Genomic DNA, 15,784 nt, shown 5'->3' with positions numbered 1-15,784 from the left:
GGGGCCCCAGGGCTGCGCAACCCAGAACAAAACTGTCGCGCCACCTCCCCCAGGTTCTGCAGCCAGGAGCTCTGACCTACAGACCTGAGAAAGACGAAATGCCCGCCAGACGGACTACGAAAGTCCCGCTCTGCGCAGCGAAACGAAAATGCCTTTTCTGAGCTCTCATTGGCTTGGTGGTGGTATTCCACGCCGAGCCTTCTGGGTAATGTAGTTCCTGCAATCTAAGGGGGCGGCCCCTGTATTCCCTCAGCCCACTCCAGGAGCGTATTTACGGGTACATAGAACACACCAAGTACACTAAGTGCGCTCTAGCGCCCCCAAGTGGAGGTCATTTGTAGGATACGGTGATCTCACCTGTGCGGCTTCCCTTAGCTGCTAGTTTTGCAATTTTGCAGATCTTTCTTCAGATCTGCTGACAGCCAGACATCCTGCTTCTTGAGTTAGGCCATCCGGCAATTGGCTCCTTCAGGCCTAACGTAGCTGGAGGAGTTGCTCAAGTCCTTAACGTTATGTATCCTGTCTCAGTTCTACTATTATGCAAAATTAACGTCACCACACAGACAGTGATACTTGAGTTATCTGTTCCTGACAAAACCATAAGTATCAGCTCTGGCTGCGCAGCAGTATGGCTAGAATCAAGCTACATTTGATCTGATGCCCTGGCTTTAATTGTACATTTATTGCCAACAATGGAGAACATGTTGAGGACATCAGACCCACTAAGCAAATATAGCAATAAAGCTAGTCACAAGAATTTGTTGCTACCCCAGTGTATTTAAAATTTATGTTTACACTACACATCAGTGTAGTTAAGTGTATTAAGTGTGCCAAAGGATTATGTGACAATAATGTGCAGACCATAATTTAAAAATACTTTATTGATAAAAAATGCAAACTATCATCCGAGTCTTCACTGAGATGCTATCTTTTTGCAGGTGAAGGGTCTTGCCTTTGTGATTATGAAAATGTATAATCCGTGAAGCTCAATGAAGCACATCAAAATAAAGTGAGGTATGCACGCACTGGAGCAGCTGGACAATATTACTATACAAATGACCTAGTTACATTGTCATACCTATGATAAATATAACACAATGCAACATTTGAAATAAAATAATAATATAAACATAAATGGGAGTCTTATTTATAATTTAAATATCAATTAATAAAAATTAATTTTTGAAAGACTGGGGGAACTGAACTCTAAAAAACTTATTGGTGTTTCTATTAATTTCAAAATGCTAGTGAATAATCATAAAGAAAGAGAACTTGTGAGTTAGATATATTTAAAGATTTATAGCCTGACCAGACGGTGGCGCAGTGGATAGAGCGTTGGACTGGGATGTGGAAGGACCCAGGTTCGAGACCCCGAGGTCACCAGCTTGAACAAGGGCTCATCTGGCTTGAGCAAAAAGCTCACCAGCTTGGACCCAGGGTCACTGGCTCCTGCAAGGGGTTACTCAGTCTGCTGAAGGCCCGCGGTCAAGGCACATATGAGAAAGCAATCAATGAACAACTAAGAAGTCGTAACGCGCAACGAAAAACTAATGATTGATGCTTCTCACCTCTCCGTTCCTGTCTGTCTGTCCCTGTCTATCCCTCTCTCTGACTCTCTCTCTGTCTCTGTTAAAAAAAATAAATAAATAAATAAAATAAAGATTTATAGGTGAGATGATATGTATGGCATCATCAATGCAGGAGGATTAGGAATACACTCACAAATTAAATTTGGAATAAATGAAGCACATATTCATACTAAAAACTGATGAATATATAGATCAGAATTTCTTATACTATATGAAATATAATTAAAAAGAAATTGTGGCTATGCTTATATGTAGTAAAACTTAATAGTAATCCAAAAAGAATCTTTTGTCTACTGAAAAATTTAAAGCACATTTTTCCGTTTCTCTGACCACAGCCAGTGTTTAGGTTCCTGTCTTAGACCATCTTTCACCATCCGGAACAGCTGAGGTCATTGCAAGTTGCAAAAGTTAAAAAAGTTTCTGACACTCTATATCCAGGACAACCTTTCAGGCTGGGACCCTGTGCGGTTCCCGAGCAGTTTAGGGTGATGCCCTACCAGCCATTCGGCAAAGCAGATCAGCTGACAAAGGTTGCAGGCTGGACAGGTGCCGCATACCAAGAGGAACACACATAAATACCTCTCAGTTTGGTGGCGGAAGTCAGTAAACTTATTTCCAGGAGGCAGATGAAAGTCTGCAGCTGGGGGACACAGCCTGCACACAGACCTCCTACGAGGGGAATCAAATGTGATCTGCATGGCAGACTGTCTGCAGAGAGAAAGATCAATGGAACAAATAGCAGTTGAACCTGCAGACCCTGCCTAAGAGCATCAAGCAAAGAGAGAGAGAGAGCAAACACAGATGCTTGTGGAAAAAATTCAAGAAACAATTCGGCCTGACCTGTGGTGGCACAGTGGATAAAGCGTCAACCTGGAAATACTGAGGTCGCTGGTTCCAAACCCTTCCTGGTCAAGGAACATATGGGAGTTGATGCTTCCAGCTCCTCCCCACCTTCTCTCTCTGTCTCTCTCTCCTCTCTCTCCCTCTCTGTCTCTCTCTCTCCTCTCTAAAAATGAATAAATAAAAAAAAATTTTAAAAAAAAAGAAACAATTCGGAGAAGGTACAAATAGGCCAAACTCAACAGAAATTCTGCGATTCTAAAGTTCATAGGAACTGGGAGCAGACAGAGAAATGGACTTTCCTCTGTTAATGAAGATGATCTACTTAGAAGTGTCAGAGGCACAGGACATTTTGGGGGGGATGTTTATGGAGCTTTCCTCAAGTAGGCATGATTGATCATTTCCAGGCCCTCAATCCTCTCGGAATGTGTGGGGTGAAGCTAAAATTTCAAACCAGAGTCACCTCAACAGAACAAAAGATGCTCCCGGTGCTATTATCTCTTAGAAATTTAACGTGGGGCCCTGGAATACTCTGGTAAAGCCTTTAATGGCATCCTCAGGAGGAGCAAAAAGACCCCGTGGAGAATCAAGGGCACCTGCCACACCATCACCACCCCAGATGACCAGTCATCTGAAAGCTGGCAAACACTGAGGGAAATGTGTTTGCCATCAGTGCCATTCTGACCACACTGGTGAGCTGCGTCCACTTCTTGTATTCCTGGGAAACTCATCCAGAGCCAGGTCCAAGGTCTTCTTTGACAAGAGGTACAAATGAGATTTGACCTCATGACAGTGAGTGATTCGGTCAGTGAGTCCTCTCAGAATGAAGATAATTGCCATAACTTCCCCCTCACCTGGCCATGGAAGCCAGCACAGCTTTACCCGGACATGCGTGAGCCTCTGAAGCAGATGAGATCATTACTAACTGGTGGATGAAGCAACGAACATGATTCCACGACTCCTTCCACAATTCCAAATTTTTTCTGCTCACATCTTACTATATTTTTCTCACCTATTTCTCATGAATAAAAAGAACCCACACTTTGGAGAAATAAGAATTTCAGGGTTGGTAAGTTCCAGCTGAGCCATAGCTCAAGTCAACAGACATGACTCCAAGGTCGCTGGCTTGAGCAAGGGGTCACTGGCTCAGCTGGAGCCGCAGGTTCAGGCACATATGAGAAAGCAATCAATGAACAACTAAGGTGCCGCCACAAAGAGTTGATGCTTCTCATCTCTCTCCCTTTCTGTCTATCCCTGTCTGTCTCTCTCTCTCTCACACACACAAAAAATAAGTGCCCACTGCATTGTGTATAGCAAAAAATATTTAAAAATATTAGAATGTTTTCCCAATATAACAAATGCTTATTTCTTAATGCAAAAAAGGCACAAAATGAATAAAATTGCAACATGCATCTTTGATTCACTGACCTTTTGTTAAATTGCCAAAATTCATAGCAGCTTAGGCAAAACATGTGATAACATGTTTTACCCAAAGATACAGTAATAGCAATTATACACCTGAGAAAAGTGTAGTGGAATAACCCATTGCATGGCCTTGGATAGGAATACAGCCAACAAAAAAAAAATGTTTTGCCAAGAAAATTGTTCTGTGACTTGAAGGCGGGTCACTGAAACAGGTCTATGTGACTGAAGGCAGTTGCTGGGCTTTTCTCAGTAAAACATTCTCATAAGATTTCTGCACTTTCCAAGGTTATCCCTTAAGATAAGGAGAGGAATGTTATGGGATGCATAGAAGCAATAGCAATTAATGCCTTATGATATTATGTTGTTACTAAGCTATCTTGCAGGTGCACTCTACGTATCTTTAAGTGAAAGTTACTCTTGATGTCATGCCAATTTCTCAGTAAACAAGCTTTTTGAAGTCTTGTGAATAAAATTAGGACACAGCGCGAACTCGGGGCCATTTGCCTGAGCGAGCGGTGGTCCTTTGCTAGTCCTTGATGATTCCGTCTGCTGATCTCTCTCTCTGCGCCCCCAACTCACAACAACAGAAAAGATTTATCATAAAGGTTAAACAGCCAGGGAAGAGATCTTAGCTTGAGGGCTGGGAGGGTTCCACGCTCCGGAGCTCCTGTCCCAGTGAAGTTAGGGAGTGCCACCCGCCCCGTACTTGGAGATGTTGACCCTCCTGGAAGCTGCTTGAACCCTATTTTGGGGGGGGGATGTTTATGGAGCTTTCCTCAAGTAGGCATGATTGATTATTTCCAGGCCCTCAATCCTCTCGGAATGTGTGGGGTGAAGCTAAAATTTCAAACCAGAGTCACCTCAACAGAACAAAAGATGCTCCCAGTGCTATTATCTCTTAGAAATTTAAAACAGTTTCAGAAATTCTGTGCCAGGTATTGTGGACAGAGACCAGTGTACATGTATTTTCTGTATCGCACAAGGTCAAACAGCCAGTCTCAAAAGGATACATGCTAAGTGACTCCATTTTTCTAATATTCTATAAAGGACAGAATTATAGACACAAAGAGACCTGTGAAGCCAAGGGCGAGGATCAGGAAAAAGATGTGGCCATGAAGAAGTAGCATGAGGAGGTTTGTGATAAAAATTCTGATGTTTTTTTTTTTAAGCAAGAGAGAGAGAGAGGAACAGACAAGGACAGAAAGACAGGAAGGGAGAGAGATGAGACGCATCAACTCTTAGTTGTTCATTGATTGCTTTCTCATGAGCCTTGACCAGGGGGCTACAGCCGAGTCAGTGATTCCTTGCTCAAGCCAGTAACCTTGGAGATTTAAACCTGGGTCCTCAGCATCTCACAAGAACACTGTATCTACTGCACCACCACCTGGTCAGACAACATTATGAATTTTTACTATAGTGTTGGTTATAAGAACATACATATCTGATAATATTTTTTATTTTTTGCGTGGTGGAAAGAAAGCACAAGAGAGAGCAAGAGAGAGACAGGAAGGGAGACAGGAGAGATGAGAAGCAACAACTTGTAGTTGCAGCACCTTAGTTGGTCACTGATTGCTTCTCATGTATGCCTTAAACCCTCACTCACTGCTGGTAGGGATGTAAACTGGTACAGCCACTATGGAAAATAGTATGGCAGTACCTCAAAAAATTAAGACTAGAGCTCTGGCCAGTAGTGCAGTGGATAGGGCATTATCCTGGAGCGCCAAGGTGGCCAGTTCAATCCCAGGGTCCCTGGTTAGACCCTGAGGGTACCAGCTCAATCCCCAGTGATGGCAGATATGAGAATCAATCAATGGCACAAGTGGAACAATGAGTTGATGCTTCTCTGTCTCTCCCATTCCCACCCAAACTCCCTTCCTAAAAAAAATTAAGAATTAGAGTTACCATGCCCTGGCCAGTTGGCACAGTGGTAGAGCATCAGCCCAGCATGTGGATATCCCAGGTTCAATTCCCAGTAAGGACACACAGGAGAAGCAACCATCAGCTTCTCCACCCCTCCTCCTTATCTCTCTCTCCCCATCCTACAGCCATGGCTCAACTGGAGCAAGTTAGTCTCAGGCACTGAGGATGGCTCCATGGCTTTGCCTCAGGCACTAAAGAAATGGCTCCATTGCTGAGCAATGGAGCAAAGCCCCAGATGGGCATACCATCGCCCCCTTGTGGGCTTGGGGCACATGTGAGAGTCTGTCTCTGCCTCCTCTCCTCTCACTAAAAAAAAAAAAAAAAAAAAAAAAAAAGGAATAGAGTTACTAGATAATGCAGCATCCCCTCTACTGGGTACCTATTCAAAAACATTTTTTCGCCTGACCAGGCAGTGGCACAGGGGATAGAGTGTCGAACTGGGATGTGGAGGACCCAGGTTCGAAACTCCAAAGTCACCAGCTTGAGCACAGGCTCAATTGGTTTGAGCAAAAGCTCACCAGCTTGAGCCCAAGGTCACTGGATTGAGCAAGGGGTTACTCGGTCTGCTGAAGGCCCCTGGTAAGGCACATATAAGAAAGCAATCAATGAACAACTAAGGTGCCACAACGAAGATTTGATGTTTCTCATCTCTCTGAATTCCTGTCTGTCTGTCTCTATCTGTCCCTCTCTCTGACTCTCTGTTTCTGTCACAACACACACCAAAAAAAAGAATTCTAAAAAGATTTTTTCACAAAGACATATGGATCCCCATGTTCCTCACATTATTCATGGTGGCCAAGACTTAAAAACAACCAAAGTGTCCTTCAATAAAGCATTGGATAAAAAAAGATGTGGTACATATATACAAAAGAATATCAGTCAGCCATACGAAAAGACGAAATACTGCTATTTGCAACAATATGGATGAATCTTGAGAATATTACACTAAGTGAAACAAGTCAGTCAGAAAAAGCTAAGAATTATATGATTTCACTAATATCCAGGTTTTTAAATTGAGACTCATAGAAATAGACAAAGGTATGACCATTACCAGAGGGAGGGGAGTGAGGAGGTAGTGGGGGTGAAAGGGAACCAAACATACAGTGATGAAGGGTGGTCTGACCAGGAAAAAGGCATATATCAAGTGCTATGGAGATGTACACCTAAAAACTGTGTGATCTTGCCTGACCAGGTGGTGGCGCAGTGGATAGAGCGTTGGACTGGGATGCAGAAGACCCAGGTTCAAGACCCCAAGGTCGCCAGCTTGAGCGTGGGCTCATCTGGTTTGAGCAAAGCTCACCAGCTTGGACCCAAGGTCGCTGGCTTGAGCAAGGGGTTACTCCGTCTGCTGTAGCCCCCGGTCAAGGCACATATGAGAAAGCAATTGATGAACAACTAAGGTGTCACAACAAAAAACTAATGATTGATGCTTCTCATCTCTCTCCGTTCCTATCTGTCTGACTCTGTCTGTGTAAAAAAACAAACAAAAAACCTGTGTGATCTTATGGATCCTATTAAAATTTATTTTATTAAATGAGAGGCAGGGAGGCAGAGAGACAGACTCCCGCACTCATCCCAGCCAGGATCCACCTGGCAAGGCCCCTACAGAGCGAAGTTTTGCCCATTTGGGGCCATTGCTCTGTTACTCGGCAACTGAGCTATTTTAGCACCTGAGGCGGAGGCCATGGTGCCATCCTCAGTGCCCAGGGCCAACTTGCTTGAATAAGCCATGGCTGCAGGAAGGAATGAGAGAGTGAGAGAGAGAGAGAGAGAAAGAAAGAGAGAGAGAAAGAGAAGGGAGGGTGGAGAAGCAGATAGTTGCTTCTCCTATGTGCCCAGAACGAGAATCAAACCCAGGACTTCCACAAGCTGGGCCGATGCTCTAACACTGAGCAAACCAGCCAGGGCCAAATTTAATTTCTAAAAAAATTTTTCGAGGCCCTTGCCGGTTGGCTCAGTAGTAGAGCATCGGCCTGGCATGCAAGGGGTCCTGGGTTCGATTCCCGGCCAGGGCACACAGGAGAAGTGCCCATCTGCTTCTCCACCCCTCCCCTTCTCCTTCCTCTCTGTCTCTCTCTTCCCCTCCCGCAGCCAAGGCTCCATTGGAGCAAGGATGGCCCGGGCGCTGGGGATGGCTCCTTGGCCTCTGCCCCAGGCGCTGGAGTGGCTCTGGTCACGACAGAGCGATGCCCGGGAGGGGCAGAGCATCGCTCCCTGGTGGGCGTGCCGGGTGGATCCCGGTCGGGCACATGCGGGAGTCTGTCTGACTGTCTCTCCCCGTTTCCAGCTTCGGAAAAATACCAAAAAAAAAAAAAAAAAAATTTCTTTGCACATAAATATTAAAAAGTGTGGAAAACAACTATAAAAACGAAACAAAAATGAGTGCATGTTAAAACTTGAGATACAGGCCCTGACTGAGTAGTTCAGTTGGTTAGAGCGTCGTCCCAAAATGACAAGGTTGTGGGTTCAATCCCAGGTCAGCACACGTAGGAAACAACCAATGCATGCACAAACAAGTAGAACGATAAATGCTTCCATTCCCCCTTCTCTCTCTCTCCCTCTCATTGTCTCCCTAAAAATCAATAAATAAAAAATCAAGCCCTAAAAAAAATTAAAAATCAAGTCCTGGCTAGATAGCTAGGTTAGTTAGAGCGTCGTCTAGAAGTGCAGAGGTTGCTCTGCAAATCCCAGTCAGGGCACATACATACAGAAACAGCTCAATGTTCCTGTCTCTCTCTCCCTGCCTCTAATAAAAATAAGAAATAAAAATAAAAAACACCTCTCAAGATTCAAATGAATTGTAGTGAATGACACTTAACAATTTCACTTTCCTCTATCACTTTTTTGTTATTATTCACTTTAGAGAGGAAGAGAGAGAGACAGAGAAAGGGGGAGGAGCAGGAAGCATCAACTTCCATATGTGCCTTGTCCAGGGAAGCCCAGGGTTTCCAACTGGCGACCTAAGCGTTTCCAGGTTGATGCTTGTATCCACTGCACCACCACAGGTAAGGCTTTATCACTTTCCTGATAATGAACTGTGACTGGGTAAGGTTTTACTTTTGGGAGTAGCTACCTGAAGGCAATTAAAAAAATCTCCAGAGCCCTCGACACAAGGCTTTGCCCTTCCTTCTTCCTTCCTCCCTCACCCGCCCGCCGGGACTTGGGCAAGGGGGGGAGGGGGCGTCTGTCCACACTCGCTGCGCCTTCCGTGGCGCATCCACACCTCCCGCGTGGCCTCCCGCGTGGTCCGGGCTGCCCAAACCAGCTCAGGAGTTGCAGCTGCGTGGCCCCCCTTTTCTCCTCTGAAAAAAAAAAAATCTCCAGAAAACTTAAGTTTTTGTGATTCTAAACATTTCAAAATTAGTTATAAAAAACATATTTATATTAATTTTATAAACCACTTGATGCTACTTATAAACTTGGTTAAACACATCCAAATATGTTGTTATACTCATAAAATGAATATAATCAGTTTCATTTTCAAGTACTTGAAGTATTCTGAAATAACACAAAGTTTGAACTAAGGAAATGCAAAAGTTAATTACATAGTGAAACAGGCACAGAACACTCCTGTGTTGTATATATTAAAATTTAAATCCATGGTGAGAGTAAGTGCCAGTATGAAAAACTTACCAAATCAATGGCAAGGGAAACAGAAATATGGCTGAAAGTATCGTGTCCCTGATTGCTTGTGAGGTGTAGTATCTCTTTAGACTTGTGACAGAATGCATTTTCATTCAAGTCTCTTCTTCATGATTTTATCTTATATTTCCTAAAGACACCAAATTGAATGTGTTCATGAGTCATGTCTGCATGGATTTCCTGACAAGTGATGAGAAAACATAAATTACTACAAACCGTGCCATCCACTGCCAGAGAAAAGTATTTTTCTAGTGTGAACTGACACTTACTGAGGTTTCCTTTTGGGGAGATTCTTTCCCACAATTACAAATATTCATTCATTCATAATCTGATTATCATATATGACAGGGTGTACTTCCCACAAAGGTTTCCTAGTCTGTCATATTCATGGGATTTATATGAGAATACACCTTTTAGAAATATAGTGCCCCAAAATATTTTCATCAAGGCTGATTTTATCTGTTAATTTGTAAATGTCTCCATTGATATGAGGTAATTGATCAGTAACGACAGTACCACATTCTTTGCTTTGTAATTCTTCATTGAATACTATTATTGTGAGGTCCTACAACTGGCAACAGGCTTGCCACAAAGTGACTGTGAATTCTCTTAGTTGTAGCAAAGATTGACAAGTGGCAATAACTTCCGCACAATCACTGCACCCATATGGCCTCTCTCCTGTATGTTTCCTTTCATGAACACTGAGTCCTGATAGTGAAGGCTTTCTAAAATTCATTACATTCATAGGACTCTCATTACATTCATATGAATTCTCTGATGGATAATGAGACTACTTTTGCTCAAAGAGAACTTACCACATTCATTCAGTACAAACAAATGAAGTCCTTTCTGAGTGAAATCTTTGTTGTTGTAAGAGGCATGTATTCTTCCTAAAGCCTTCACCACATTCACTGCATTCATATGGCTTCTCTGCAGGATGAGTTTGCTGATGTATACCTTGAGTACTCTTCAGGGTGAAGCCCTTTCCACACTGATTGCATATATATGGTTTCTCAGCATATGAATTTGCAGGTGTACAATAAGAATGCTTTTCCCAAGTAAGCCTTTGCCACATTCACTGCATGTACAGGCTTTCTCTCCAGTGCAAGTATGCCAATGTACACTGAGACAACTCCTCACAGTGAAGCCTTTCCCACATTCATTGCACATACACATTTTCTCTGACATATGAGTTTGCTACTATACATTGTCATCACTGTTCATGGTGAAGCCTTTCTCACAAGTACTACATATACAGGGCTTACCTCTTATATGTGTCCACTGATGTCAGATGAGAATTCTTAAAAGCAAAGCCTTTCCACATTCACTACAATATATAAGGTTTCTCTACTGCATGAGTCTTGTTGATGGACAATCAGATACCATCTTCACTGGAAAGTCTTTTCCACATTAACTGCATACATAGGGTCTCCCTTCTATATGAGTTCGCTTATGTACAATGAGACGACTCTTCCGTGTGAAACCTTTCCCACATTCATTGCAGATATATGGTTTCTCTGAAGCATGACTTTGCTGATGTATAGTGAGATCACGCTTCCAAATGAAGCCTTTCCCACATACACTACATACAGAGAGTTTCTCTCTCGTGTGAGTTCGCTGATGAACAATCAGACGACTCTTCAAGGCAAAACCTTTCCCACATTCAATGCACAGATATGGTTTCTCTGCAGTATGAGTTTGCTGATGGACTCTGAGATCACTCTTCATGGTGAAGCCTTTACCACACACACTACATACATAGGGCTTCTCTCCTGTATGTTTTCGCCGATGTCTGATAAGACTGTCCTTCCAGGTAAAGCCTTTCCCACAGTCATTGCATATATAGGGTTTCTCTCCTGTATGAGTATGCTGATGAGTGATAAGATTCTTCATCACAGTAAAGCCTTTCCCACATTTACTGCATATAAAGGGTTTCTCTCCAGTATGCGTTTGATAATGCGCAATAAGACAACTGTACTCGATGAAGCCTTTTCCACATTTGCTGCATATATAAGGTTTCTCTCCTGTATGAGTTTTCTGATGTCTATGAAGATTAAATTTTGTACAGAAGGTCTTCCCACATAAACTGCATCCATGAGGTTTCTCTCCTGTATGAGTCAGCTGATGATAAATGAGCCGAGACTTTTTGATGAATGCACTCCCACATTCATTACATGTGTAAGTTTTCTCTCCAATGTGACTTTTCTGATGTATATTGAACTGTGATGTCTTGAGGAAGGTTTTGTCACATTCAGGGCATTCATACTGTTTCAGCCCTGTATGAATCCTCTGATGTTCAGTGAGCCTGGATTTCCTGGAGAAGGCTTTCCTACACTGACTGCATGCATAAGGTTTCTCTCCAGTATGAACTCTCTGATGATTAGTGAGCTGAGACAACTTGATGAAGGCTTTCCCGCATTCAGTGCATATGTGGACTTTCTTTATGTCCTGCGTCTTCTGTTGCTGAAGGACATGGAACTTATTTATAGGTTTGGTACTGACAGGAAATACAATTTCAGTGTAAAATTTCTCATGGTTACCATGCAGAATGGGTGTCCGATCTCCATTCAACTCAGCAGAGTTCTTTAAGCTACAGCTTCTGTTTTGGTTTTGAAAACCAAAATTTGATTTCAAAAGTCTTTCATGTATATCAAACATAGAGAGATTTTGCTTTAATAGAAAATGACTTTCACTCTCATTAACAATCTTTGCAAACATATCATGTTCACAGCATTGTTCCCCACTCTTCCCAATGCTTTGACTTTGCAAGTGACGCTGCAGAGGAACATCATCTGTCCTGAGATCTAGGAAAGAAGAGAAAGTGAATCATTCTGTAATTTCTCATAAACTTGATAGCTTGATTGGTGCATCGTCCAGATGTGCAGAATTGCTGATTTGATCCCCGGTTGGGGCACATACAAGGATAGATCCACGTTCCTTCCTTTCTCTCTTTCTCTTTCTCTTTCTCTCTCTCTCTCTCTCTCTCTCTCTCTCTTCCTCTATTTAAAATCAATCAATAAGCCTGACCTGTGGTGGCACAGCAGATACAGTGTTGACCAAGAACTCTGAGGTCACCAGTTCGAAACCCTGGGCTTGCCCGGTTGAGGCACATATGACAAGGAAACAATGAACAACTACAGTGAAGCAGCTATGAGTTTGATACTTTTTGTTCCCCACCTCCTCTCTGTAAAATCAATAAGTAAAATATATTTTAAAAAATAATATATTAGGCCCTGGCCGATTGGCTCAGTGGTAGAGTGTCACCCTGGCTTGCGGGAGTCCCGGGTTTGATTCCCGGCCAGGGCACACAGGAAAAGCACCCATCTGCTTTGACACCCCTCCCCCTCTCCTTCCTCTCTGTCTCTCTCTTCCCCTCCTGCAGCCAAGGCTCCATTGGAGAAAAGTTTGCCCGGGCGCTGAGGATGGCTCTGTGGCCTCTGCCTCAGCGCTAGAATGGCTCTGATTGTGGCAGAGCCACGCCCCAGATGGGCAGAACATCACCCCCTGGTGGGCATGCCAGGTGGATCCCAGTCGGGCGCATGCGGGAGTCTGTCTGACTGCCTCCCTGTTTCCAACCTCAGAAAAATACAAAAAAAAAAAAAAAAAAATTAAAAAAAAAATATATATATTAAGCCTGACCAGGCGGTGGTGCAGTGGATAGAGCGTCGAACTTGGATGCGGAAGGACTGAGGTTTGAGACCCCGAGGTCGCCAGCTTGAGTGCGGGCTCATCTGGCTTGAGCAGGGGGGGAAAAAAAAAGCTCACCAGCTTGGACCCAAGGTTGCTGGCTCAAGCAAGGAGTTACTCAGTCTGCTGAAGGACCACAGTCAAAGCACATATGAGAAAGCAATCGATGAACAACTAAGGTCTCACAATGAAAAACTGATGATTGATGCTTCTCATCTCCCTCCGTTCCTGTCTGTCCCTATCTATCCCTCTCTCTGACTCTCTCTCTGTCCCTGTAAAAACAAAACAAAAACAAAAAAACAAAAACAAAATAATATATTAAAAAAAATAAAATCAATCAATTAAAAAAAAGAAAACTTGTAATAAACGTTAAGTTTATACTAATAAAATGACAACATAGGGTTCCCACACAGCCTCAGATGGAGCTAGTGACCAGAAAGAGTAATTGATTAGAAGGTGACACTTTCAGTCCCACCCACTGAACTGTAGAATAGGAAGGCCTACAAAATAAAGCTGTATAAAAAGTTTTAAGTTAGATTTCATTAAAAAAAATTTTATTTATTGATATATAAAGGGATGAAAGAAAAGAGATAAAAAAACAACGATAGCCTGACCAGGCGGTGGCGCAGTGGATAGAGCGTCGGACTGGGATGCTGAGGACCCAGGTTACCAGCTTGAGCGCGGGCTCATCTGGTTTGAGCAAAAGCTCACCAGCTTGAGCCCAAGGTCACTGGCTCAAGCAAGGGGTTACTCGGTCTGCTGAAGGCCCGCGGTCAAGGCACATGTGAGAAAGCAATCAATGAACAACTAAGGTGTCGCAATGCGCAACGAAAAACTAATGATTGATGCTTCTCATCTCTCCGTTCCTGTCTGTCTGTCCCTGTCTATCCCTTACTCTGACTCTCTCTCTGTCTCTGTAAAAAAAAACAAAAAACCCAAAAACAATGATATTTGTTGTCCCATTTATTTATACATTCATTGTTTGACTCTTATATGTGCCCTGACAAGCAATCAAACATGCAACATTGGCATATCAGGACTACGTTCTATACAACTGAGCCTTGCTGGGGAGCAGGGCTCTTAACCAGATCTGATCAGCTTCTGTGTCAGTGAACACAGGCATGTGCCCGGTGGGTGTTTCACTCTGTTTCATAGGGCCAGAAGCTCCTGTATTCAGGGACCCTTCAGTCCTTGTCTTATGTATCTATATATTTGTATCTTTTATAATAACCTAGTAAACATAAATGTTTCTCTGACTTCAGTGAGCTGCTCTGGGAAATTAATTGAACCCCAAGCAGGACTAAAGAGAACCTCCAGTTCATAGTTAGCTGGTCAAAAGCACAGGGTACAATCTGGACTTGTGGTGGACACTTGAAGTCAAGGCTGTCTTGTGGGACTGAACTCTTAACTTGCAGGGCATGATATTATATCTAGGGAGATAGTGTCAGGGTTGATATAAATCCGCAAGACACTGAGTTTAGAAAATCTAAGTATAGTCATCGAAAGCAAAGAAATAAAAGCAATTGCAGTCTATGAAACCTGGTAAAGGAGCAATGGAGATGTAAGAGGTGAGGAAATCAGGACGTAGAGACTGCGTTCAAGGTAGGTCTACAGTTGTTTATGTGGAAAATGATACAATAATTAATCAATAATACAACACTAACGTTTGCCCTGGCCAGGTGGCTCAGTAGATAAAGTATCTACCTGGTGCACCAGATGCCACCAATCTGACACTAGGTTAGATTATGGACAAGAAGCAATCAATGAGTCCACAACTAAATTGAACAACTAAGTAAAAATGAGTTGGTGCTTCTCTCCTCTTTCTGTATCTCCCTCCCCCCACACTCTTTCCTTCCTCTCTTAACTCTCTCAAGTCAATGGAAAATAAATAAAGAAAGAAAGAAAGAAAGAAAGAAAGAAAGAAAGAAAGAAAGAAAGAAAGAAAGAAAGAAAGAAAGAAAGAAAGAGGAAAGGGAAGGGAAGGGAAGGGAAAGGGAAAGGGAAAGGGAAAGGGAAAGGGAAAGGGAAAGAACAAAGAAAGAAAAAGGCCCTGGCTAGATAGCTCAGCTGGTTACAGCCTGTCCTGAAGTGCAGAGGTTGCAGGTTTTATCCCTGGTCGGCGCACATATAGGAACAGATCAATATTCCTGTGTGTGTGTGTGTGTGTCTCTCTCTCCCTTCCTCTCTCACTAAAATCAAAGAATAGCCTCTGTGTTGACATACCCACAATTGCACACCTACTTTGGCTCCACTCTGTATTTAAAGAGAAGACAAGGCTCACTGATGGTCTCAACGGGAGAAGCAGAAAGAAGTTAATAAAAGTGAGGAACTTGGCCCTGGCCGGTTGGCTCAGCAGTAGAGCATTGGCCTGGCATGTGGAAGTCCCGGATTCAATTCCTGGTCAGGGCACACTGGAGAAGTGACCATCTGCTTCTCCTGCCCTCTCCCCTCCCCCCTCCCACAGCCATGGCTCCAATGGTTTGAGCAATTTGGCCCCGGATGCTGAGGATAGTTCCATGGCCTTGCCCCAGGCACTGAAATAGCTCCATTCAGAGCAACAGAACAGCAGCCCCAGATGGGCAGAGCATCGCACCCTAATGGGCTTGCCGGGTGGATCCCCATAGGGGTGCATGTGGGAGTCTGTCTCTCTACCTCCCTGCCTCTCACTTAATAAAATTTAA

General features: G+C 43.4%; 2 protein-coding genes across 2 annotated transcripts in view; both read right to left on the bottom strand.

Moving 5' to 3' along the window:
- Window positions 1-15,784, bottom strand: part of LOC136399234 (zinc finger protein 615-like) — a 213,868-nt gene that overhangs the window by 161,881 nt on the left and 36,203 nt on the right. The window lies entirely within an intron of this gene.
- The window catches only part of LOC136397114 (zinc finger protein 615-like), a 43,027-nt gene that overhangs the window by 8,370 nt on the left and 18,873 nt on the right, over window positions 1-15,784 (bottom strand). The window contains 4 exon segments of the mRNA XM_066371709.1: window positions 10,182-10,241; window positions 10,243-10,436; window positions 10,439-10,595; window positions 10,839-12,220. Of these exon segments, the coding sequence (XP_066227806.1) occupies window positions 10,182-10,241; window positions 10,243-10,436; window positions 10,439-10,595; window positions 10,839-12,220 (1,793 nt within the window).

This window comes from Saccopteryx leptura, chromosome 3 (assembly GCF_036850995.1).
Source record: "Saccopteryx leptura isolate mSacLep1 chromosome 3, mSacLep1_pri_phased_curated, whole genome shotgun sequence".
NCBI lineage: Eukaryota > Metazoa > Chordata > Mammalia > Chiroptera > Emballonuridae > Saccopteryx > Saccopteryx leptura.
Note: the sequence above shows the minus strand (reverse complement) of the source record. Positions and strands in the feature narration are given on the sequence as shown.